The sequence below is a fragment of the Uranotaenia lowii genome, chromosome 2, assembly GCF_029784155.1.
Source record: "Uranotaenia lowii strain MFRU-FL chromosome 2, ASM2978415v1, whole genome shotgun sequence".
NCBI lineage: Eukaryota > Metazoa > Arthropoda > Insecta > Diptera > Culicidae > Uranotaenia > Uranotaenia lowii.
The window spans coordinates 297,579,324-297,605,230 of NC_073692.1; the positions used below are offsets into that span (position 1 = coordinate 297,579,324).

The 25,907-nt window shown below is 41.0% G+C and overlaps 1 protein-coding gene across 3 annotated transcripts in view; it reads right to left on the reverse strand.

Moving 5' to 3' along the window:
• Positions 1 to 1,118: 1,118 nt before the first annotated feature.
• LOC129743754 (centrosomal protein of 164 kDa) overlaps positions 1,119 to 25,907 on the reverse strand; it is a 71,302-nt gene continuing 46,513 nt past the window's right edge. For 2 of the 3 annotated variants that reach the window (XM_055735898.1, XM_055735896.1), the window contains exons 4-6: positions 16,881 to 19,503; positions 4,903 to 5,254; positions 1,119 to 4,837 (exon numbers count right to left, since the gene is read on the reverse strand). In XM_055735898.1, the coding sequence (XP_055591873.1) occupies positions 4,554 to 4,837; positions 4,903 to 5,254; positions 16,881 to 19,503 (3,259 nt within the window). In that variant the 3' untranslated portion in view covers positions 1,119 to 4,553. The remainder of the gene's footprint in view (positions 4,838 to 4,902; positions 5,255 to 16,880; positions 19,504 to 25,907) is intronic. The other variant, XM_055735899.1, reaches the window with a different exon arrangement.

A 25,907-nucleotide genomic window follows, 5' to 3' on the forward strand; every position in this document is an offset into this window, starting at 1 on the left:
AAGAAAAAGATTCTTGTTCAAAAGAAGAACTAGATTGCCACCTCCCTGCAAAACACGTTATTCAAAAAGTAAAAAGGTAAACAAAGCCTATGTCACTTGCCAGGATGTTTATCTATCCTAGGCGAAAATCGTAAACAGCAGTTGGGAATGATTTTTTTCTCTAGTTTTCGCTTGTACAGCGATGATGGCTGTTTGTTCGAAAATACAACTGACGTCACGAATTGACATGGTACAATGTTTACAAAAAAAAACTTGTACTAACACTTAGCACGGGATTTCCATCGCCAACTGAGATGTGTATACAGGTTGATATTAAAGAAACTATAGTAAACAAAGAGGCGCAATCTGATCCCTTTTGAAATAATGAGCTTGCAACCCTGCTGTAGGGCTGCCTTTAAGACTGCTTGGTTTTGCTCAAATGGAATGACACTGACAGAAAATTCAAAAATTCCAATCGTGACATTTCGTCTCTTTGTTTACTAAAGGGTCGTTAGTTGATATGATACCTGGCGAAGACTTTGCTTTATATACCTGGCGAAGACTTTGCTAAGACAAATAGAAAAAGTGACATATACAGCCTCTAAAAAAAATTATTCATTCTTTGATCAAACTGACAGTACCCAAGCAAAAAGAAATCAGTGACCCGTTCTTCGGGTGGGAATTTAGCAATAGTCTCAGTGAGAAAAAACGTCATTTTCCTTTTTAACATTGAAGTATTGAAATTATTCTCATTTTTCTTTTTGGTAAACACGACCTCTCGTTGGTTTTCTAAATTGATAAGAGACACAGTGTATTTCAAAAAATAAAATTGTGAACTGCAACATTGCATTGATTGCAATTGCACATGAAGAACGGTATGGACATTTTTCTTTCGCTGTTCCACAAGAAAAACGCACCATTTTAAACTGTATTTGTGTAACATTGTTGTTTCTCTCCTTATCGTGAAACTGAGTTGTCGTTTTATAAGTTTGAATATATTTTTTCCTGTTGAATCATCGGTTCTGTTGATTAATGCTTGCCGCTCATATCACTGTCAGAGCGAATGTCGATCGTTTTAAAACGCTTTTCTGCTGCTTTTGTATGTTTGTTTTAAAATTTGTTTGTTTTTTTTCTTTTAATTTAATTTTTTTAATAGTATTGTTTAAGTCTGTGATTTGACGTTCAACTTTATGTTTGTTTTGGTTTTGATTTAAATATGCTTTATAAAGGTTTTCCATCGCTCTGAGATGTTACAGTTTTGTCCGTTTTTTTTTTCTCTATTCATCAATAGAAAATGGTTCAATCGCTGCTTGAATTGTTATTTTATTACAAAAAATAAACATGCATAAGTTATTTTTTGTTTATTCGAAAGTTTAAGAATCAGCAATGAAGTTTTTTTGTTTCAGTTAACCAAATTTATTAACTATCAAGGGTGCGTTTTCAAAACAACACTGAGTAGTGGCTTATAATATAGCAATATTTGAGTGATTTTATTTTGTCCTACATCTGTCAGAGCCTGGATTGAACTGCTAAACGATTAATGCAGTATTTCGTTCACTTTACTATAGTGGCTGAATAAATATTTCTAAATTTTTAATAGGGTTTCCTAGGGTTCACTAGACACGATTTTGTTTTAGAGAATAAAAAAAGTAACGACATTTTCTTTTGGACCAGTAATTCCATTCTTTTTTGGGAATTTATTTTATTCTTTCGACATCAAACTCTTTCCATGTTAGTAAGATAAATTTCACATAACATTCAACTGATTGATTGATTGGTAAACCCTTTGATTTCCAATATTTCTTGATGCAAAATGACACACGCACGTTGATTTCAATATTTAACACATATGACCTAAACCACGTCGTAAACGGCCTGATAGAACCCAATTCGGAATAATCTGGATGGAATTTAATGTATTTATTAGATGTGTTTGTATCTTTTTCTTTCAAATTTTGATTACTTTACAATAACCGAAACTTCGAAACGTTTCAATGGGTGAAAATCACAGATGATCGCTTCCAATGGTATCGATTATTTAGCTTGCAAATCAGTCATTCTTCCGGTTTCCTTCAAATTTCGGTTCAACCTACGAGCGCGTGTGTAAAATCATAAGAAGTTCCATCGTTTCTGTACATATTGAATAATCTTTTTGTTTTTGGTAAATCGGTTACATGTTCTTTATTTGAGCTCGATACAACGGAACGGAGTTGAAATTTTGTTTTTACTAATCGAGTATTATTTAATCTGGGTTCGGTAACTATATAGTTATCTATATCTGTTTCTGCTGCTGGAGCCTCGATATCACGGGATTTTTATTGAGTATTTATTCTGTTTATTCTACTGTTATGATACGTCCTTAAACCTTCGACCATGGTAGATTTTCTATCAGTATTATTTCCTCATCACCTTACCTCCCTACAGTAATTGGTATTTAAAAATTTGAGAATCACAATTTTAAAATTTAATTGGACAAAGTTGAAAGAAGTATAGTTTTGAATTTTGATTTTTGTTTAATTTTAATTAGTCTCATGAGTGGGTACATTTTCTCGAATTAAAAGGACTGGTGAAATCGATTAGAGTGATTCAAAAATGTTAAATATTAATTACATGGTGATGGTGCAGCAGAAACAGTATGAATTGGTCAATTCGTTGGAAATGGTAGGATTTTATTACTTTTTTTTTTTGAATATCCGTTTCTCTTATTAAAGGTTTTCTTTTTCTTTCTAAAGTTTATTTATTCCTCACAACAACTTTTGCTTTTCTTTTATATTGAAACTACCAACACCGAATGTATCTAATCGTTAATATCACACTATTCTGTTTAGTATTATTTGCACAATTCGGTTGGGAGGACTTCGGCTGAGCTTCTCGAATAGCTGTTCAAAAAAAAGTGGCCCCAGAGAGGTGAATTTTTGAATGATGCAGATTCATCCAGTTCCCTCTACCAAAATAAGGTTTAATTGTAACAGTTCAGTCGCTGCAACTATTTCGCCAAAATTTCGAACTAAAATTCATAAATTTATGAACCGGATACAATCAGCTCAAAAAAACATTCAAGTAAAAGGCCCCAGTAAAACTTTTTGTTAAAAAATATCGTTCCAATCAGAAAAGCACGTTATCAACACACCTCAAGTATCAAATCCAAGAGTAATACCTAGTCAAACCAAAAGTTATTGTTTTCATTCCCTGTTTCTGAACTCAGGTTGATTAGAACTGTCCATTTGGGTGTGTCGAATTGCAACATTTTTTTCGAATTTCTAAACGCCTGTAGTCACAAAAGCTTCCGTTTTGAACGAACAAAAGAATTTTAGGTACCCAAGTTTTGATTTGAAAATTTGTATGAAAAAACTCGAAAGTTTGTTCGGAAAATGTCATTTTTTTGTTTGCTTGAAGGTTTTGTTCTCATGCGATGGAAATGAAATTCCAATATATAAAGCTTACTGGAAAAATCTCTGGCTACAACATGCCGATAACCACAAAGCGGCAGGGGTAGCGTAAAAAGTTATAACGTCCCAAACAGAGCTTTCTTTTTCATGAAAAGTAACTAGCAACACTGACAAAATCTCCGTCCAATACTGCCAATCTCTTTATTTTAACAAGAAAGTTATATGATTTTAGATAATAAATTGTTATCTTCATCTTCATTTTTATCTTCAATTAGCTTCATATTTGGATTAGAAAATATAAACTTACAATTGATTGTACAAACGATATTTTGAATTTAGTAAGGGCATTTTCAATCTTGCAGCTTGTTGGAATCCAACAAATCCATATTTTCTTATCAATGGAGTAAACCTTGATCAAAACCCGGGTACCTAAATCTCATTTAAAAACCCGGAAAAAATATGTTGCTCGTTTTGACCAAAAAGGAAGCTTAGGCACAATTTTCCCGTTTGTTTGGATAACGTGCCGCTATTAAGCCTACCCCTTTTCTGATAATAAAATATCACTACACTCTTAGTTGCAGAATAAACGATACAATAGCAAATATTTAAAATGAAATACAAAAGTGGCTCCAGAGAGTCGAAGTATTAAATTTCAATAAAAAAGATTATCACAATTTTGACAGAAGATTTTTTCTCCTCAAATAAGTTCGAATACATGAATCAAGGTGTACATGATTATTATTTCAATTAAAAATCTGTGTTATTCTTCGAATCACTTGATGGTTTGTCAATAGTTTAAGATTAGGAGGACTATTGAAACTCACATCCTTTGAATCTTCCTCTGGAGGAAGGAAACTTTCTTTTTTTTTCTTTTTTTTTTTCAAAGCCTCAACTACTTATCAATCTTATTTGGTTTCATTGTTTCCAATGTAACACACGACAAAAAATTTTCCCCCAAATTTAAGTTTAACTGTACTAAACTAAATGTTATGTATTATACTATAAAAATCTTGAAAATAATATCATAAGTCCTTCATAAGTCCAAATCAATTTCAAATAGCCTCACACAGTTCTGATTTCTTGCTAAATTTAACCGACAGCTCAGAGTATGTTGGAATTGTTTGCAAAACCACTTTGAACAGCATCAAGAAACCCAACGTCGTGGAAACCCCTCCGCCAACCAGCTTACCCAAAAGACTGTTTCTTTAAAATCTCATGCTCCGATTTGGCCTGTTGCAGCCAGTTTTTAAGTTCCCGTGCCTTCTCCAGCAGATTGACCGTGTATTGCTGGTGCAGCTGCGAAGGTTGCTTCTGCGGCGGCACATGATGATGCGACGATCCGGTTCCCAGACCGGAAACAATCGCCGTCGGTGGCTTGGGCGACATGACAATGTCGCAAAAATGATGCGACGGATTGTTCAGATAGTCAAGCTCCTCGTATCCACCGCTGCTGGATTGGTGCCCTGGATCTGAAAAAAAAATCATTTTTTTAACCAAAACCCCTCGAAGGATACAATTCGCAAGGATTACTCACTCAAGATGTTCCAAATTTCCTGGATTTCTCCGTGCAAGTGTTCCAAGTACTTGTACGTATCGTTTGATTCACTCGCCATGAACGGATGCCGGATATGTCCGTGGTCGGTCGGAACATCGGTGCTGCTGAACCCGGAGCTCGAGTACGACGACAGATCGCTGAGAGTTTCCTTGGGTTTCATGTTTATCTCGATGGCTTCGGGCAGTGGAGGGCGCTCCTTTTCGGACAGTTTCTGGAGGGAGCGCTCGAGATGTCGCAGACGGATCACCTTCTCGCCGAGGAGGGCCCGGGTACGGTGCAGCGATACCTCCATTTCGGTAAGCTCCTTTTCTTCCTGTAAAGGATACGGTACCTGTGTGATTAAAACTTAAAGCTTGTCAGACCTTGCTTCTTGTATCTCAGTAGAAACGGATTTTTCAAATTTTACACCATTGAATTTTTTTATCGAAAAAAGCTTTAGCACTTTTAGCCAGTGATGGTAAATTTCGCCCGTCACGCTTGACCCGACTAATTTTGTTTCATCAAACGACTGGCACTGTTCTCAATTAACGGAGCCTCACTACTCGCATGACGGATAAAGCACGACGAAAATCAACATTTCACCATCATCGACTGGCGAAGCTCCTCAAAATTTCTCCTGAGAGTGACTGGCAAATCTCTTCACACTTCGATCGGCTGCTGACGGCAGGTACAACTAATTGAACGACTTGCTGGCAGAGAGCAACAATAGCAATAAAAAACCGAAAACGGGCTTGCTGGCAGAAGCAACAATAATAATAAATTCTTTTATTTTCGTCTTCGGTCGTCTTCGGCTTGCTGGCAGGAGCAACAATAATAATAAATGCGTTTCTTTTTCGTCATCGGTCGTTTGAATGCGATTGCTTGACTAGGTCATTCTTTTAGCTTCAAATGACTGGGGAATGAATGACTGGCAAACGAAGTGACTGGTCGTTAAGGAACAGTCAATTGAGTTTGACGGACCAAGAGGCTTCACAGTCACAGCTTCACGCCTCATGACGATGACTTTTGCCAAGCCTGCTTTTAGCTGAATATTAAGATGAAGGAGCAACTTTTGTATTTTTATTTTTTTAGTTTTAAAGTGGTTTCCCACCTACCTACATAGCAACCAGTTAAAAGGGCATTGAAATTGTTTGACAAAGTAGGCTACTCCCACAAGTAAGCAACTTGTCTTAATGTAAACAAGTGACACCATTGCTATCTTCGTCTATTCTATTCTATTTTGTTTATTAATAGAGGATTTCAACCACCTTGGTCATTCTTCCTCTTAAGAAAGTGTGTACATTTGGTCTTAATTCTACAGTTTATTCAACAGTTTTGCACTTTTGAGGAATACCATTAGTTTGTTCTAGCTCGTAATGTTTAAAGCTGCCGATGAATCGTGTGCCCTATCCTAAGCCTTGTCAAGGCACGTTGCTTGAGGGGGTTACTTCTATCGTTCCAACGTAGAGTGTTGATTTTTACTCTTCTCAAAAATAATTCCCGATTACTAAGCCATTCTTCTTCCCATTTCGATCTTATCTCTGACTTCACCCATGTAATATTATCGTGCGCTGGAATTTCGACTGACATTCTAGTTCCACTCCTTCCTTTCCCCGCCAATTGATCTGCTTTGCAGTTCCCTTCAATGCCTACGTATCCCGGGACCCAACATAAAGTGCTTTGGAATTTATTTAGCTTTTCTTCTACCTCCTGAACTCAAGGATGGAACGATTTTCCGGACTCCACTGCCGTCAAAACGCTGGCTGAATCAGAGAAGATTACTGCTGAGTATCTTGATTTATGCACTATTTTCTTGAGAGCTAGTAGAATTGCCATAGCTTCTGCGGAAAAGATAGTGCACTCTTCTGGAAGTTGGTAGAAAAGCTCTTTATTGTTCCATGATATGCCAAAGCCAACCTGACCGTTTGCAACTGATCCATCGGTGTAGATCTTGAGAAAGTTTGAGTAACGTTGTTCCAGGTGATTTTTGAACAATTGAACAGCCTTTTGATTGCTTTCTCCTACTTTGAACCTATGTTTGATAGACCAATCGATGTTAGGGTTGATAGAATTCCATGGTCGCGTACACACCATACTAGATCGAGCAATTGTGGAAGTAGGTTTTCCAGTTAATGTTTGAAAAGCCTGAAGGGACCTTTCTGAGGCTGGAGTTGTTGTACCATGTGGTTTCTCTAGCATGCGTATGGTGTTTGTTGCAATGCGTTCAATTATTTAGGCGATATTGCCATGGCAGTGTTCCACTTTCTGCGTGAAGAGATAGGACAGGACTGCTTCGCATGGCTCCGCCTGCAATACGTATACCAGCATTGTAGCTTGGCATGAGTGGTTTGAGCGAGTTGATGCCTTTTCTCCCTATGGTGTTAATCGCGTAAAAGATTTTCGACTCACATATGCTATATGTTTAGGAGGGTTTTTCTTTGGCCACCGTAAGAACGACCACCAATCGAACGCAAAAGGTTTAAACGGGATTCTAGTGCTGCTTTGGTTTCGAATATTTGAGACGAAAAGTTGACGGTTTTCGTGAATGTTACTCCGAGAATTCGCGCTTTTTTTACTTCCGGGACATTTTTTTCATCTATCGTTACTGGCTGGACTTCTTTGTGCCGTCTTCTTTTGCAAATATGGAGAATATTAGATTTTTCCGATGATATTTTCAACCTAGTTCCATCAGCCCAATCGATTACATTGGTTACAGCTTTTTGTAATTTTTTACGAATTCTTTTAACTTGTGTTCCTGATACTAATAGAACTATGTCGTCAGCATAAATGAAGGATCGGGCTTGTGATATAGCTCAGTTGGCAAGTTTGTTGTCTCCTGAGTCGATGTCCGCGAGTTCGAGCCCAAGAGTAAAACATCGAACACAGTTGTACCGGATAAGTTTTTCAATAACGATCCGCCAACTGCAACGTTGATAAAGTCGCGAATGCCATAAAGATTTTTTTTTTTTTTTTTTATATATATATACAGTTAGTTTATTGAGAATTTTAAACTTATTTACAGAATCGTATCAGATGTCTAAACTCATTTCAAAATCTAATGCACTAATATCAATACTATTTTCACTTGCGTTTACAAATTTGATGTAGGTACTGAGATGTTTTAATATTTTTATTCTATTTTGTCTGTTTATATTCGAAAGTACTGGATGAATGAGTTCTTCGAAGCTCAAAGATCTTGTTCTATCTAGAGTATTAAATATTTTTCTTTGAAGCAATTCGAAAGCACGATTTAGATTGGAGCATTCACGATATTTATGTTCAATAGTTTCTCTCTGGAATCCACAGTGCAGGCAAGATTCGTCCTCTGCTCGGCGCATGGTAAACAGCAGTTGTCGACATGGTGATTTTTCGTTAGCCCACAGGAATAAGGTTTCTCTTTGATCAGGAGACAGTTGACGAGATGAAATGTTACGCCAAATCCGTTTCCAGTTTATGTTGCTATTATTCCGTTCCACTTTTGGAAGATCAGTGTTGGTTAAGAAGTGATGATATATTGCTCTAGCTGATGGCCTTTCTTGGATTGCAAGAGGTATAGTAGGTAGGATCTGTTTGATATTCTTTATGTCCGGAAGACTTGTTGGAGCGGGCTCAGAATTTTCGATCAACGACTTGTAGTATGGTATGCTATCAATTTCCATAATATGTCTGTTTAAAATGAGAGATTTACATTTTAAATCTGGTAGGTGAAGATTTAAACCCCCATGTTCGATTTTTCTTGCTAGTTGTTGTATGGGAACTCTTGCACAGTGACCTCTCCAAAGAAAGTTTCCACTGGTTGACGTTAATTTAGCGATGTGTCTTGTATTTGGAGGAAGGATCGAGGCAACATACCAAACTTTAGAATTGACAAACATATTAAGAATCGTTATCTTCTGATGGAGTTTTAGAGTTCTCATTGATTGAAGCCATACATGTTGGGAGACATTAGATAACAGTGTATTCCAGTTCAGTCGGATCATAACTCGAATAGAGTTTGCAAAAGTGATACCTAAGATTTTAATAGTTTCTCTAGTCTGTAGCCATTCAACGTTTATGGGGTGTCCATTAATGTATCCCACATCAATAGCAGTGGTTTTACTTAGATTCAATTTCGCTCCAGAAACCAGCCCAAAGTTTGAAAATAGATCACGTATTCGCATAATTTTGTCCTGCGATGTTACTATTACGCTGATGTCATCAGCGTAGGCTACTACCGTGTCATTACTACATACATTTTCTATTCGGTTAAGAAGAGGGTGTAAATAGATGACAAACAAATGCATCGAGAGCGGATCTCCTTGACGAACAGATCTCTCAATTTGTATCGATGATGATAAGTGACCATTAATCAGTAGTCTTGATGATGAGTGTGAATACATTTTGAATATAATACTCACCAGATTGATGTTAAAGCCGAGATCAAGCATAACTTCTCGTAGATACTCGTGAGATACCCGATCGAATGCAGAATCTAGATCAAACGAGATCAGTTTTCCTCTCTGTTTACGTTCTATCAAACATGCTAAGCGATCCTTCAGAGAAAGAGTAGCCTGGAAAATATTTTTGTTCGAGTTAGAGCATTTTTGACTATCAGTGAGTATGTTGTGTTCAAACATCACTCTTTCTAGTCTACGTTTCATGATTCGTGAGAACATTTTGTAGTCGTTGTTCAAGAGCGATATAGGCCTATAGGATCTCAGTGAATCATCATTAGATTTTTTCTTCACCAACACTATAATTCCTTCGGCAAATTGATTTGGGATCTCGGGTGCAGTCATAATCTCATTCAGTATGAGGTTGATCTCGCGGTGGATTACGTCGAAGGCTCGTAGATAAAACTCTCGTGGTATTCCGTCCGGTCCGGCAGCTTTACGCGGCGCGCTGGTTTTTATTGCAGTCCAGATTTCCTGTGTTGTGATTTCGTTCGTGCTGTCGATATTCGATTCACTTCCGTCGGGTATTAATCTGCTGCATGTGAAGCGATCCTGCGCCGTTCCGTTTGGTGAACCCCTTGCATAGAGGCTTCGAAAATGGTTGAACATAGTGGACTCTATTTCTTCAGAATCTTCGATCAAGTTCCCTTGATCATTTTGTAGTTTTGTTATCACTGTTTTTTTTCGGACGACGTTCTCCAAGCTGATAAGCGGATAGTGGTTCGCCGAACACATAATCTTCATTAGTGCGTACAAAAAGTTCGGTGAAACGCCGTTGGTGCAGGAGCATTTTGGATTTTATCCGATTAACCGTGGATATTGAAGAAGGGTTTTGCGAGTATTCTACATACGCTCGCTCAAGGTTAGAATACAGACGTTGTTGTTCAAAATGGAAAAGGTTGAACGCGATGTTAGATTTCCATTTGAAGAATTTTCGAATTTTTGGCTTTGCGAATTGAACCCACCATTCAGTCCAATTTGCAAAGTTTCGTCTTTGGCGAGTCCAAAAGTGCCATTGAGTCTCAAATTCCTCAATGGTTTCGTCGGTTAGTAGATGTGGTCGTATACTCCAGTATCCGCGTCCATGAGCGCGACCAAGAGAAGGTAGACAAATCCTAGCTGTGACTGCTTTGTGGTCGGAAAAGCAAACGACGTGGTTAATAATATTGCGAAGGTTGTGTCGAAGGTTAGGACTAATATAAATACGATCAAGTCTTGCAGCGGAATTGTGCGATAAATATGTGTGACCAGTCTCTCGAGGTGATAGTTGTACCCATACATCAAGAAGTTGTAGTTGTTGAACCAGTGTTTGGAGAGCTGGACTGTTATTGGAACCGGTTGCGTCTCTGCTACGTATTACGCAGTTGAAGTCACCTGCTAGTATTGTGAACTCTGTACGATGACGGAGGTAATATGGAAGTGTTGTATTGAAAAGGTTCTCTCTATTTCTATAGAAAGTATTCCCGGATGGAGCGTAGATGTTGCAAAGTGTTGTGTTGTTCACTCGTAGAGCTATAAGACGACTGTCTAGGCTCTTTTCAATGTGTGAGAATCGTATGTGTTGTTTGAGGGCTATGGCAGTTCCTCTTCTACAGTGATCTACGTTGCACACGACATTGAAACCGGGAATGGAGAGTTCAGAAGAAGAGACTTCTTGGAGAAATATTATATCTAGTTCCATTGTTCTTATAAAAGTTCTAAGAGCATTGAGTTTGTTGGTGTTGGAAATTGTGTTAATGTTTACAGTAGCAAAGTTATAACTAACTGTATCCATACTTACGCAATTTCCAAATGTCTCTCGTCTTGTCGGCTCTTTTTGGGGAGCGGTTTGTTCCTATTGGAGCGTCGGCTGTCGGTAGATGTTCCAGATTCGTCGGTTTCGTTCCCATCGGCTAACTTTCGTTGTACATTCTCGTATTTCTGCATAGCTTGTCTTGTGAGTGGTGGTGGCATCAAGGTGTTTTTGGAGGTGGTTTGTTGAAGACTCGATGGTTTCATCTGAACAAGAGCTGGTTTCGAATTTGGAGCTGATGGTGTAGATTGTGTTGTGAATTTTGGTGCGTCGGTATTTATTACCGTTGGTGGTACATTTGGTTGATTTGCAAGAACCTTAGCGTAGGACATTTTTTGTTGATCTGCGGCCATTTTCTGCACCAGCAGTTTTTTATTCTGTATACAGGGTATACCAGTGTGTACGAGCTCGTTGCAGTGTGAGCAGGTTTGTTTTTGTCCCTTGTAGTTAATAGCTACTTCTTGGGAGTCGATCGTGATGATCGAAGGAATGTTTCTCTCGAGAATCATTCGTGCTTGCCTAACACCAGTTGAGAGACCTCCGAAGAGGTATTTGTCATCCCACATTAGTTCGCGGATTGAGATGACTTCACCATATGGTGCAAGAGAGTTCAAGACGTCCTCATTTGGCGTTTCTTCAGCAAGATCGAAGATTTTCACGTCCACACCTCCATCTTCCATAAGTATACGTAGCTTGTAGGCCTTACCTTCGATCACAACTTCGTGCTTGTTATCGTGTTGAGAAACAACTCTTTCGGCGATTTCGAGGTCAACGACCTTAACGAAGACACAAGCGTGGCGTTTGCTTGGCTGGATCATGATGACATCGTCACGTGTTAATTCGAGCTGCTGCCCGATGAATTTATGAATTTCTTCAAAAAGTGGTGGTTTAGGAATATTCGCAAAATCGATGCGAAAAGTGTTTTCGCGTCGAGACATCGCGAACGAACGATATTCGCGACGATTCGTAGTACTATTAGAATTATCTATTTATTCGACAACCGCTTATAAAACACAACCGTCTTGGTTGAACTTCAAGCCAAGAATGAAAGATGGTAAAACGACTATAATCGAAACAAAAAAATAATAATAATAATAATAATAAATGAAGGATTGCACTCCACGAGGAATTTTTACGAATAGCGTCTCCATAGCGATCAAGAAAAGCGTAACAGCAAGGACTGATCCCTATGGTACTCCATTTCTTTGCGTTTTCAATTCAGAAAGAGTTCCGCCGACAAGTACTTTAAATTATCTGTTGGTTAAAAAGTCTTGCAGGAACTTGTACAGATTTCCGCTGATACCCCATTTAGCTAGAGTTGTGAGTATCGGTGCTCTTTGTGCCAGATCGTACGCTTTGCTAAGATCGAGTAAGGCTAGCTCTGAGTGCTGTTTATTTTCAAAGGGGGTGTCCAACGCGGCTTCCAGTTCTGTAAGGTATTGTTCCCCTTCCCTTTCCTGAAGGCCTACTGATTTGGGCTCCACAACTTCCGGTCTTCTATCCACTGAACAAGCCTTCGGTTTACCATACGCTCCATTACTTTACCGATACAGCTTGTGAGTGGTATTGGTCTGTGATTTTCAGCATTTTTTGGGTTTTTCCCAGCCTTTGCTATTGGTACAATTATAGCTTCTTTCCAGGAGGGTGGAAAAACTCCGTTCTCCCACAATTCGTTGAAGCAGTCCAGCAGTTGCATTTTTGTTGCAATCGGGAGGCGTCGGATCAATTCGTTACTGACATTGTCAGGTCCAACGGATTTGCCTTTTTTGGACTTGGTTGCAACGAACAACTCCTGAATAGAAAATTTTCTTCCCATTTCAGAATCGTCATTCCGATTTCGTCGGTTAGTTTTCGGTGGGGAAGGGAAAGGCAGTTGCGGTTGGTCTGACATTTTTTGAAAGTGGTCACCAAGGAAATCTGCAATTTCTTGATGGTCATTTGTTACTCCACCTGGAATTTCAAGTACTATTCTCGGTGGTTTTCGTTTGCCCGAAAAACGATTAAAATTTTGTCACATGATCGACGTCGGTGCATCTGATGAGAAAGAGGCGACAAAGTTTTCCCAACTGTTTTTTTGGCTTCCATTATCCCGCGGCGTGCAGCGTTGCGGGAGGCTTGGAACATTTTAAGAGCATCGGCGCGCATTCTATCATCTGGTGCAAGATTTCGTAAATATCTCAACTTATGTCGTCGGTCTTTTATCAGTTGCTGTACTTGGTTGTTCCACCATGGTACGGCTTTACGGTGATAGTTTCCACTAGTACGAGAAATGCTAGTCTCTGCCGATTTGACAATCGCTTTGGTAATTGTGGTTAAATTGGGTGTAGTATTATGGGGAAGTATTTCGAGCAAAGTATTTTCGAACAGCTGCCAGTCAGCTTGGTTTTCTAGCCAGCGAGGGCGGCTGTTTTGCTTTTTTGGTGGAATATTAAACATTACTCGAATCGGAAAATGGTCGCTGCTACAAAGGTCGTTTTCCACTTGCCACGAGAGTCGGTTGCAGATTGAAACAGAAGCCATGGAAAGGTCAATTGCACTGGTTGTGCCGTGTTGGAGAGGTGAAAGTAGGTGTGTTCAAAAGAGTTCAGAATGACGAGCGCATTTTCGGCGGTGAGTTGCTCATTGAGTCGCCCACGACTGTCAGAACGATTATCACCCCAGGTGGTACTGTGAGCATTGAAATCACCAACAATTAGTAGGGGGTGAGACAATGAGTGGATAATGTTCTCGAATTCCGTTTTAAAAGAGGCATGGGTTTCATTATTTGGGATATAGACTGATAAAATCGTGAGATGCATATTCTCGATCGGCAGGTTGATACCAAGCGTCATAATGGAACTAAGGATCGGAAACTGCATTTGAAGGTGTTGAGAACGATCAAAGTAAACCCAGGGCAGTCGGACTATCACATCGCCAGGAAATTCAATGCCGACCAGTGCACTGTCCGAAGGATTCGTCTGCACGAAGGAATACGATCTTATCGGGCCAGTAAGCAACCAATACGAACATTGCAGCAGAATGTAGTAGCCAAAGGACGTGTTTGGAAGTTATACAACAAGGTTCTAACGAAGTACGACGGATGCATCCTCATGGATGACGAAACGTACGTGAAGATGGATTTTGGGTAGCTTCCTGGCCAAAAATATTACAAAACCACTGGTCGGGGTGATATCCCCGCCAAGTTTAAGTTTAAGTTTGCAAGAGAGTGTTTGATCTGGCAAGGTATTTGCAGCTGCGGACGAAAAACCCCGGTTTTTGTGAAAAACAAGACCATGGACTCCAAAATGTACAAGGAGGAGTGCCTGAAAAAAGTTTTTTTTTCGTACATTAGATCTAAAGGACCAATAAGCGAAGCGCTGAGGTGGTCTAGCGCGCGGCTGGCGCGAGTCTGGTAACCCTAGCGTTCTGGCTTCGATTCCCGGTATCGGCAAGAAAACTTTTTGGGTTCGAATCCCAAAAGTTGCCAATTGTAGAATCCACCAGGGGAAGGGAGAACTGCGTTGTCTTCTGAATAAATGCACACTCGCGACTTCTCTATAGAAACTATTTATTTCCGCTGCTTAACACACAACTCACAATGGTTCCGATCTACATAAGAGTTCGTCACTAACTGCCGCTCAAGAGCCGAGTCCCCAGGTTGCCCATCGTTTGGTGGCATTTGACTTTCTCTCGGATGTTCTCTGACAGGTAAGATGTGTTTCATTCATTATTAATAACTATATATAATAAATATTTCAGAGGGAATGCATCTGGGGATAATCTGAAGAGACTATTGCAAGCGGAGTGGATTGCCAACCATTGTAGGTCTCTGAAGGTTGGATGACTTCCCTCGACGAACCATCGGCTGTGGAAGCCCTAGAAGAAATTCGAAGGCCAAGCCACACAGACATAGGCTGGACCATGCTACCGATGGGGGAACCTTACATACATACATACATTACCCAGCAAACATAACATCGCATAAGAAATGTCAGCTCAACTCGTTAACAATGTTAATGCGAATCGTAATTCCTACCAAACCAAGTAAATGGTCGTAAAAATGGTTAGTTAAAGTCTACCGACTCGTATATGACAAAAGTCCGCCATGTTTGTAAATTTGTCTCCCGCGTGCGGGATTCAAATGAGAAAACAACCTTGTTGTTCTCTTTGCGATAAGCAGTGCAACCAGATTTCTAAAAATTAGAGGGTCCATTTGGATAAACTGGCCAATGAGAGAAGCAGCAAATATTGTCGCTGCCAACGGTTTGCATGCATTGAGAGCAAAACTTGCGCTCTCTTGCATACTGTCAGGATGTACGGTAAAAGGTGTTGTATATCGTCCAATTTTTACAACTCTTATCGCTTAAGCCGAAAGTTAAAAATATGTATGTATATTGCCTCCACTTTAGTACGTAAATGCTGTTTTTTCGAGTTATATAAGATGATTTTATAATGTATATGAAACGTATAGCAAAGTTTGTTGAGAAATATACCTACAAAAATGTTTGCTGGGTAGATCTAAAGGGCCAGTAAAGTTTTCACCAGATTTGGCAAGCTGCCGTTACAGCAAAGAGGTACTACAGTGGTATCGTACCAACTGGTGGATTTTGTCGAAAAGGACATGAACTCACCCAGCTGCCCTGAGTTCCGTCCTATCGAAAAATTTTGGGCAATTGTCAAGCAGAAGATGAAGAAAAATAGTAGGACGACTCGGGATGCAATAGAGATGAAGAGATTGTAGAACAAAATGGCCGCTGAAGTCAGTGAATAGGGTGTCCAAACTATGGTGAGTGGTACTCGACGAAAAGTTCGAAATTTCATTAAAAAAAAAACATCGGAATAATTTTTTTATTATTTTTCCTTTAAATTGCAATAAAAACCCTACATTTTGATTATAAAATATTTTTATTTCGTTTACATAGCTCCGAGATAGACCTTTTAATGCGTCCAGATTTAATGTGATCCATGCTTTGATGCCTTTTCGAGATATTCGAGATTCAAGTTAGCCAGGCAAAAATTATTTTTCTCAGTTTCCTCTAAAATCCATCATTATGAAATCGAGAGCTGACAAAACAGTTGTTTATACCGAAAACACTATGCGTGAGTGGTGAAAAAGTATAAAAACACTGTCGAGAATTCCTTAAAGTTCTAACCTTATGTTGAATCAACAAACCAGGCGCCCTTTAAAGGAACTGTTGTTCCGAGCATACTTTCACGAAATTTTTTTTATTATATAAGGTAGTAAACAGCAAAAATGAGAGCAACATTTTCATACATGAATAGCAAGGAACGGCCAAATTTGACTTGAACGATACCATGTTTTTCGTAATTTTTGAAAGCATATTGATGCCTTATACCGGCATGATTTTTCTCTCCCAGCCCTAAAAAAACGGGGTGTAGTTAGGGCCCCAGTTTCCACAAAATGAGGCATCAATTTGCTAACCATGTATGAAAATTTGTGCTCCCATTTTTGCTGTGTACCACCTTATGTTAAACAAAATGAGGGCACATTCGGCTCTCAGGGCGTGATAGAAACATTTGCTATAATTTTGACATGAGCGAGTTCAAATCTATTTTTTTTTAAGATTTAGAGTAAGATTAAGTTCTTTTAACTAAAACAAGACACTTCAGGTAATTCAACAAAACCAAATTTGTGAAAATCCGTTCTTGCCAATAAATAACAGTTAAAACTGTTTCCATTTTTTGAGACCTACTTGATCAAGGTTGGTCTTTCAAGTGATAAGAGGGCGAAAACTAAACTGAATAAAACTTACATTGAATATTTGATCCATTGTGTGCTTGTTCTTGACCGTGTGTTTCACTGAGATGTCCCTTTGCTTGGATTTGAATAGATTTTTCTGGGCCCGCAGTGATTCTTTGGCGCGCATAACTGAATCACGTTCGAGAAGGATGCGATGCTTGAAGAAATCCAACTCCGTGCTTCCACCGTTGTTCTCCATATCGCTGAACGGATAACGCAGATGGTAGGGCGCATCGATGTTACAGTCCGGAATTTGATCTTCCAGTTCTTCCAATTTTTTCAACTGAATTCGCAGGTTTTCCACCGGAGTGCAAGGTCTTTCGCGATCGTGTTTCGAAGAGTTCAGCTTGGAAGTCGATGCAGATTTTGTTTTGGTAAAAAGTTTACGTTTCTGGCGGGACATCGGTGTGTTTTTTTCCTGGTTCTTGTCGAATTCCGAGTCAGAGCTGAAATTATCGTCCCGCACATTGGCAAATATGTTTCGAATCTGGAAATAGTTCTTGGAATAGGTTGTTTCGCTCTGGCTCGTTTCATCGGTGTTCTGAAGCCGGTTGTTGTTTAAAATGAAAGGCTTGCGTGCTTCTGTCGGCGCAGAGGAAGCTACCTGGTGACCGTTTCCGTTGAAATGGAGCAGTTTATTTTTATTTTCCATCATGTACGGTCCTTTAGCAGGGAAACGCTTTGAAGCAGCAGAAGGTGGTGGTGTACTAATCGAAGATTTCTCCGAGTTCATCATAAGGGACGTTGGCCCAGCAGTGCTGGATTTTGTTTCATAAGGATAGTGGTTCGTGGGCTTGGAATGTGTGCGATCATCTGTCTCATAGCTATTGCTGAGTAAACTTTGCTGCTGCTGTTCACGACGCTTCTTCCGCCTTTCCAGTGAAATTCGAACATCCGTTTTCAACCGGGTGTACTTCTCCTTCAGACATTTGTACTTGTCCTCCAACAGTCGCTTCTCACAGCGAATTTTTTCGTACAGCCGATCTTCACCCGTTTCTCGCATACGTTGTTTTTCAACTTCTAATTCATGAGCTAATTTTATCTTCATTTCATTCAAATTTGTGGCATGTTCCTTTTTCAGAAGTTCTTCTTCCGTTTTCAAATCGCGTTCAAGTTCTTCGACGATTTCGTCATGGTTCTTTTGAAGTGTTGCCATTGTTGCCTTGTGTTCGTCCGTTACCTCTTTAACGCGTCTGTCAAACTCTTCTTGCAGTGTTTCCCTGTAAATTCGATACTCTTTGTCGTTCTCTTCCTCATAATCAGCCTTGATTTCGTTCAACTTAATTTGATAAAATTCTTTAATTTCTTCAATATTTTTCTGGTGGATTTCTTGCAGTTTATTTTTCTCGATGGCTAATTGTTCTTCCAAACGGGCTCGTTCCTTTCCGAGCTCATTTTGTATGTTTGCTTCTTCCAGTATCCTCAAACTGTTCAGCTCTTCTTCTAGCTTTGTCTTGTACTTTTCTTTTTCTTCCACTATGGAATCCTTCAAGTGTTGCAGACAGTCTTCGCTGACCCTCTCAACAGAGAATCTGCGCTTTGGTACTTCTTGTACAATTTCGGCTTTACTATTCACTTCCTCACTTACGTCTGAGTCTCCTTCGGAAGTTTCAGTGGAACTGGATGATTTTTTATCCGAACCTTCAACCACTTCTTCCTCTTCTTCGACTTCATTTTCAAAACCTTCTGCCAATTCTTCGAAATTTATTAAAGAATCGTCACGAACAGCTTCAAGTTTGTTTGATTTTAACTCTGCATTCAAATCGATATCGAACCGCACACTTTTTCTTTCATCCGAAGAATCTTCGTTTGGCGTTCCCTTGTTTCGTATGTAGGTCAAACTCGAATCCCTCAGTATACCTTTGACCTCTTCCTTCTTTCCGAAATCCAAGCTGTCAAATTCCGGTTTTTTGTTTGATTTCAGAAATTGGGAACCGGTACCTGTGATGGTAAATCCTTGGACCATACCTTTAGAGAAACCCGTATCCATCCGGTCCCTCATGCTGGAACCCAAATTGAATGAAATCTTCGGTGACATAGCCATTGCACCTTCAATATCTCCAGCAGCCCCACTCTTTTCCCTTATCCCCAACTGTTGACTGTTGTTTTCCTTATTCGAATCTTCACTCTCCTGCTCCTCTTCTTCGTCGCCAACCTCTTTCCCGATTTCGATACCTTCCTCTTCCGCTCCCTTATCCTTCTCTGCTCCCGTAACATTAACCCCAGTCACAAAAAGCACCCGCTGGTCAAGCCTCACACACAACCCACTATCCTCCCCAGCACCATCGATGGCCCCGGCCGGAGAACCGACCTCACATTTATCACATGCACTTCCACCACTTCCACTTCCACCACTGCCCCCACTGCTGCTGTTGTTCTGCGTATAACTTCCGTTATTATTATTATTGTTGTTGTTGTTTGTGGTGGGGGTGATGTGACTGCTAGCGCCAGAAGACTTCAAGCTGCGAAACCCGGAATCCGCCAGGGATGTGGAATCCGAACGGTCCAGAGATGAGACGAGGGCCTGCCGTGCGTCCGCTACCTTCTGCCGGTAGAGCACATCGATGGGATGCTCCCACTGGGATTTGCGGCTGTAACGGTCGTAATAATAGTATGCCTTCACCTGTTTGCTGTAGCTGTGTAAACGAGAATGAGACAGAAACAGAGAAAAAAATCAAATTAAAGCTTCTAGTGAGTGGTGTTAATGGCTATACCAAAACGATAGTTTGACGATCGTTGATTTTTGAATATGTCTGATCTAATTTACAGAAATTAAAAAATACGCATCCTCACCTCAAAATCATTATTCATAACTACGGCAATATAAACAGTCTATAAACAAAAAAAGCAATCCTCGACAACCTTCTTTTTCTGCATAAAAAAGCTGCTTAGATTTGTAAATAAATTTCCCCTTTTTTCAATTAATTTTCCTTTAAGTCTACAACTATCATGGACTGATATCCATGGATCATCTGCAGATGACATTGAGGTAAAGGGTATTCGGATCAAAAAGTGGTAAATTCGCCGTATTTTTTTCTTATCATGCATATAAAAAAAACTGAACACCACTCATTTTGCAGCTTTTTGCATGTAGAATTGTTGTGCAGCACTTGGGCAGTGGAAAGGAGAGACTTTACTACTTGAGGGTAGAAACTGGAATACTTTATTTACTATCCTAACATCCTATTTATAGGAAAACCATCCCTATGGCTACATATCTAATTGTTTATTCATTATGTGTATGTTGTTATTCGTCCCATCGATTGCTTCGATTAGACAAATCTCGACACTCCTCTTCAACATACACATTCACAGTCATTTAACTGCTTACTGCCTCCGGCGGTTCCTCTTGAAGATGGGGCTACTCCTCTTCAACGCACGCACCGGAACACGCTCCTTTTGCAACTCGATGACCTTCTATGGCACCAGTTCGACGACCTTCCCGGGATCTGGCACGACGACTTCCAATGGCTTCCGGTCCGACGACCTCCCAATGGCTCTGGCCCGACGACCTTCCATGGCTATGGCCTCGGCGCTCTTCCTGCGGCTTGAAGCATCCCTTGGTCTCCACGCCTTTCCTGAGGCCTGCGCCTCCCAGTGGTTCCAGCCCGACGACGTCCACTTGGCTTTCCGGTCCGACTACCTTCCATGGCACCGGCTTGGCGACCTTCCGTGGTACCCCGCTCGCAAGTCCACCAGTGATTCTGGTTCAACGACAACCACCTGGATCCTGACTTGACCACGTTCCATGATACCGGCCCGCCAACCTTCCAAGGCATCCGGTTCGACGACATACCAGTGGCTCTGGTTCGACGACCGCATTCGTTGTCCCAGCCCTACGACCTTCCATGGCACCGGTTCGACGACCTCCCAGTGGCTCCGGCCCGACGACCTTGTTTTGGTTCCGGCTCGACGCTCTCCTATTGGCCCGACGCCTCACCAATGGCACGACGACCTTCCTCTGGCTCGTCGACCTTCCTATGGATTCCGGTCAGCTCGCAATGGATTAGGCCCAACGACCTTGGCACCTGTCCAACGACCATCGTTTTCCTGGCTTGTCGACCTCCACCTGGCTTCCCGGTTCGACGACCTTCCAGATGGCTCTTGGTCCTACAACCTTCCACGGTTCCCGGCTCGTTGACTTTCCTTGGCTTCGGCTCGTTGTCCTTCCATCGGCTTCCTGGCTGGATGACTGTCCACTGTTGATTCCGCTTCTCCTCCTTTCCACTAGTGCTGGGCCCATAACCTGTTGTTGCAACCGATACCGTTTCTCACGGCTCGACGTCCTTCGCAGCGAATCGAAGCTCTCCGCCTCGACGCTCCTCCTGAGGCCTAACGCCTCCCAGTGGCTCCAGCCCGACGACCTCCTCCACTTGGCGTTCCAGTCCGAAGACCTCCCATGGCACCTGTTTGACGACCTTCCGTAGTTCCCGGCTCGTGAGTCCACCAGAGGTTCCTGGTCCGACGACCACCAACTGGTCTACAATTTGACCATCTTCCACGGCACCGGCCCGCCAACCTTCCATGGCTCCCGGCACGACGAACCGCCAGTGATTCCAGTCCGCTCTCAATGGCTCCGGACCAACTACCCTCCAAAGCACCTGCTCGACGACCTCCCTCCTGTGTCTCCTGGCTTGCCGACCTCCAGCTGGCTTCCCGGTCCGACGACCTACCAGGCTCCTGGTCCGACAACCTCACACGGTTCTGGCTCGACGACGTTCCTTTGGATTCCCGGCGCTGGCTCGTCCTCCCATTGCACGCTTGCTTCGACTAGACAAATCTCGACAAGAATGAGGTTTCTATTTGGATTTTGACATTAGATCTTTAGTTATCAAAATGGCGTCCAAGTAAGAGGAGCTACGAATCAAACTTGTGTACATGCGTCGTGAAAATAAAAGTAATAAAAGTGTTCGAGGAACGTTTGTCAACTAGGAATCTGGAGGATTTAGAAAGCCGGGAGCTGCAATCGTGCTGCAATGTCGAACAGAAGAGATGTCTCAAATAAGTTGGAAATATCGTCTGCAATCGTGTATGATGCCAAAAAAGATCCGAACTATCGACTTATAAAGAAGTAGTGCCCTTGAATCGCAGCGATAAGCAAAACCTTACGTTAAAACCGAGATCTCGGAAGCTGTATACGACATTGTTGGCCAACTTTAATTGCGTGGTAAAGGACGAAGAAACCTGCGCCAAGGCAGACAAGTTTATTGTACAGCAACCGGACGCGAACGTTGTGTAGGATATCTCCACTGCTGCGGAGTATCTGAGTAGAACGCGCTCCCTACGACGGGCGCTGCGGGGAAAAGACTTGACCTTCTTCGCAGTTGAACTCATAGGGGGAAGAGTATTTACGCCGCGAAATACTTTCGGGTAGGGTTACTTCACGTCCTCGGCGAGTGAGTCACTCGAGATGGTGTAGGAATTAACTTCACAAAACGTGTATTAAAATAAATCTATTTTGTAGCTTTCAGTTACCCCACAGTAAACTTCAAGGATTGGTTTTATTTGGCGGAGAATATCAAACAAAACAGACGTCTTCGCCGGGAATCATCCGAGTAGTTTCGTAAAACCCCGGACGTGTGCTGTGACAGACGCGTGTCCAGGTTAAGCTGCTCTAGATTCGGCACACGGACGGGCAAAGAGGAGAGGGCCTCGTGCCAAACCAAGCGGAGCCAAGATCTCGAGTCGTTAGAGGAGAGGTCATTGGTCTCTTGCAGTGGTCTCGAACAGAGCGCAACCAAGCGAGCCTCGAGTTACGAGTAAAGGCCGGACCTCGAGTCGTCAAAGGAGAAGTCCTTAGTCTTGAATCGTTACAATAGGCAGGGTATATATGCTGAAGTAGTACGTATAAACGAGTATCTCCGTTGAGCGCTTTGCGTGAGTATGGTCTCCCATCACGGGTACAGCCTTCGTTGCAGGTCCGGATGGGAATTATGGCCAGAGGCTCCAGGTGGGCTTTATGGCGTAGGGGTACTTAGTATCACGAGTCGACCAATTGTACCCATGAACCCAGAGTAGCATACTAACAAAAAATACTTGGTGCAGCCAGCCCGCCGACGAGCTGCGTGCCGAGTGTGGCACAAACGTGGTGTGACTGGGTGCCTTGGTACCAGTGCTCAGTCCCATGAGGGAGGGGTCGCCACGCGTACCGGGTAGTCGCGACCCCGATATGCGGGGCGAGCAAGTGTTCGAGCGGATTATGACCGACCAACGACGGGCAGAGGGCCTTGAGCCGTAAACATGTGGCGCCCAGTTGATGGGCCTTAGACTGAATCTCGAAGAGTCGAGACGGAAAACAAGTTAGGTGAGATGGGTATCTCCAGACTCGAAGAGAGGCGAGATGGTGCTCGTGTCAAATTGGATCAGGTGATGGAATGATAGAGGGCCCTTAAGACACGAGGAGAGGCGAGTTGTTCTCGTCTCGAATCGTGTCAAGAGGGTCTCGAGTCACGAAGAGAGGCGTAGGCCCTTGTGCCTCAAATTGTGACAAGAGGCCGAATGTGGGCCTCGAGTCACGAGTAGCGGCGAACGGACTGCCAACCCGTGAGTAGCGAATCGTGACAGTGTATGGTGTAGGAGTACATAGTATCATGAGAAAGAAAGATATTTCGAATGTGTTTTAATAAACAAATAATCGATTTACACAAATTTTAGTTTGACCACTTTTTGATCCGAACAGCAAATTGACGAATGGATCAAAACGGTTGCGTCCGAGATATCCACCTATTGTAGGGTGGAGTGGAAGTAAGAGACCCGGCCGCGGGAACAACAATCTGCCTCGTTAGACTTACTCACTCACTTTAGGAAATTCTGGGAAGAGCAGCATCGGAATTTGAGGGCCTTCAAGGTCCACTGTTAAAGGTAACTGTCCTATGTAACTTTTCTTCTTATTATTGAATAACATGGAAAAGAATTCTCTGACTACGATTTTGACACACGCGAAAAAAATCCGATCCTTCCAACGCCTACTACACTTCTCCCTATATGTATGTTCATAAGACTGAGTCGATTTGGGGTCATTTTTAAATTTCCCAAACTTTGGGGTCTAAAAAGCTTCGTTTTGGTTCAAAACTCATCCATGATTTTTTGCAGAATTTTTAAGTAACGCTTTTAGGTTTGTATGGGAAAATTGAATATTTTGTACTGAAAAATCATCATCATTATTGTTCCTTCTGTGCAACCGAGCCTGCTGATGGTTTTTGTGCCAATTTATAAATTCTCTAAAGAAAATTTTCCACTGAACAACTTTGTCCACGACCGTAACTTCGTATCTTATTAGGCAAAAAAGTTATTAGCTGTTTAACAGGGGTATGTCTTTTGGCATTGACAAACAATTGATTCAATTGGCACCACTGCAGGGTGCCCAGCGAGATATTGAATGACTACTTTTCATGCAATACTTCAACAGGTTTACGAAATTCAGTTCTAAGAGAACTTTTTACACGTGTTCGGAAAAAGTGGTTGAAATTTTAATACTTAAAGCACAATTTGAAAACTTTAACACGCAAAAACATTTTCAAGATCTTCGGCCTTCAAGTTTTTTACAACACGTGTTCTATTTTCGCATGCTGTGATGCAAAAATATCAATATTCCTATTACATGAAAACATTTTCACATGATAAAATTTTCAAAATATGCTACAAGTGTCAAAATTTCTACCACTTTTTCCCAACACGAGTGAACTTGCTCTAATAAATAGTGTTTGCTTATGAAAGAAATCATCTCTACCTCAATATTCGGGAAATGTTCAATTTATACGAAAAAAAACAGCTGGATGTAGGCTGTCTAAATCATTAATGAAGTATCATAAATTATCAACCCATGCCAGAGTTTTAAATTTTACTGTTCTCAGTTTGTGGAAATCGCAAAACCTACTTTTACCCCACGATAAATACATTAATAATGTATAATTGATTAAATAAACATCATTCAGTGAAAACTTCTGATGTACCGTGCCCAACCTCAAAGTAATTATCGACTGTTTAAACCAGATTGCCAGCAACTTTCCGGATTCACGTAGCTTCATTAAACTAACCCACATCCAAACTGTCATGGAAAGAGCACGGCGGCGATAAATGAGTCAACACCGAGCATTAAACAACATTATTTTAGTCAATTTGAAAAAAAAAACACAACTCGTTCGGGATCCGGATCCGCCTGGCGTATACCTAGTCCATTTGTGAATTAATTATGAAATGTTCCTCCCTAGAGGGACTGACAAAGAACCCGACTGTCAACACTGCCGGCCTGCTCGTTGTGCTAATTTTTAACTAATGTTTTTATGCGTTTGGAAGTGTTTGGGTTTTTTTTTAACTTTCAGCCACTTTGCGTTAGAGTTCAATTTAATTTCAGAAACACAACGGTCTCTATTGAAAGATAGTTTATACTAAAAGAGATCGTTTCCAGCAAAAAGTGAAAATGACCCAAAAGCCACATGGGACACTTTTGATTGGAACGGTAGTGTACAAAAAATTGCTGGGCACACCTAATTTCACAATAAATTTAGCAATAAAGTAAGTGCTTTGTGAGATATCTTGGCAAACAACCAAGAAGCAGAACAAAAATTAATAAAATTTATTAAATCAAGTGGTCTTATAAAAAAAATATTAAATGTACATATAGTGTGAGTGTAATTAGGTTTAAGTGTTTTATGAGTACCTGAGACCTGAATTAGCAATAAGTTTAAACACTTAGTCTAGTCTCAAATAAATTAAAAACGATTAAGGTCTTCCCCCACACTCCCATAACAAATCTTAACGACACAAAAATTTCCTAGTCATAAAAATCTGTGATGTGCAACCGCAAAATGGGAAAAAAACTAATTGGAAACAGAATGAAGCTTTAAAAACTTTACATTTACGTTTTTGATAACTAAACCGATCTACGAACGAAGGAAAAAATAAACGTTCCTCTGAACTCAGCAGAATATAGAAATTTATATAGTACATGAAAAGATGTCATCATTGTGCACACGTGGTTATTCCAATATTGACACGGGTGCGACCGGAATCGCAAACTTCCTGCCGATAAACACATCCA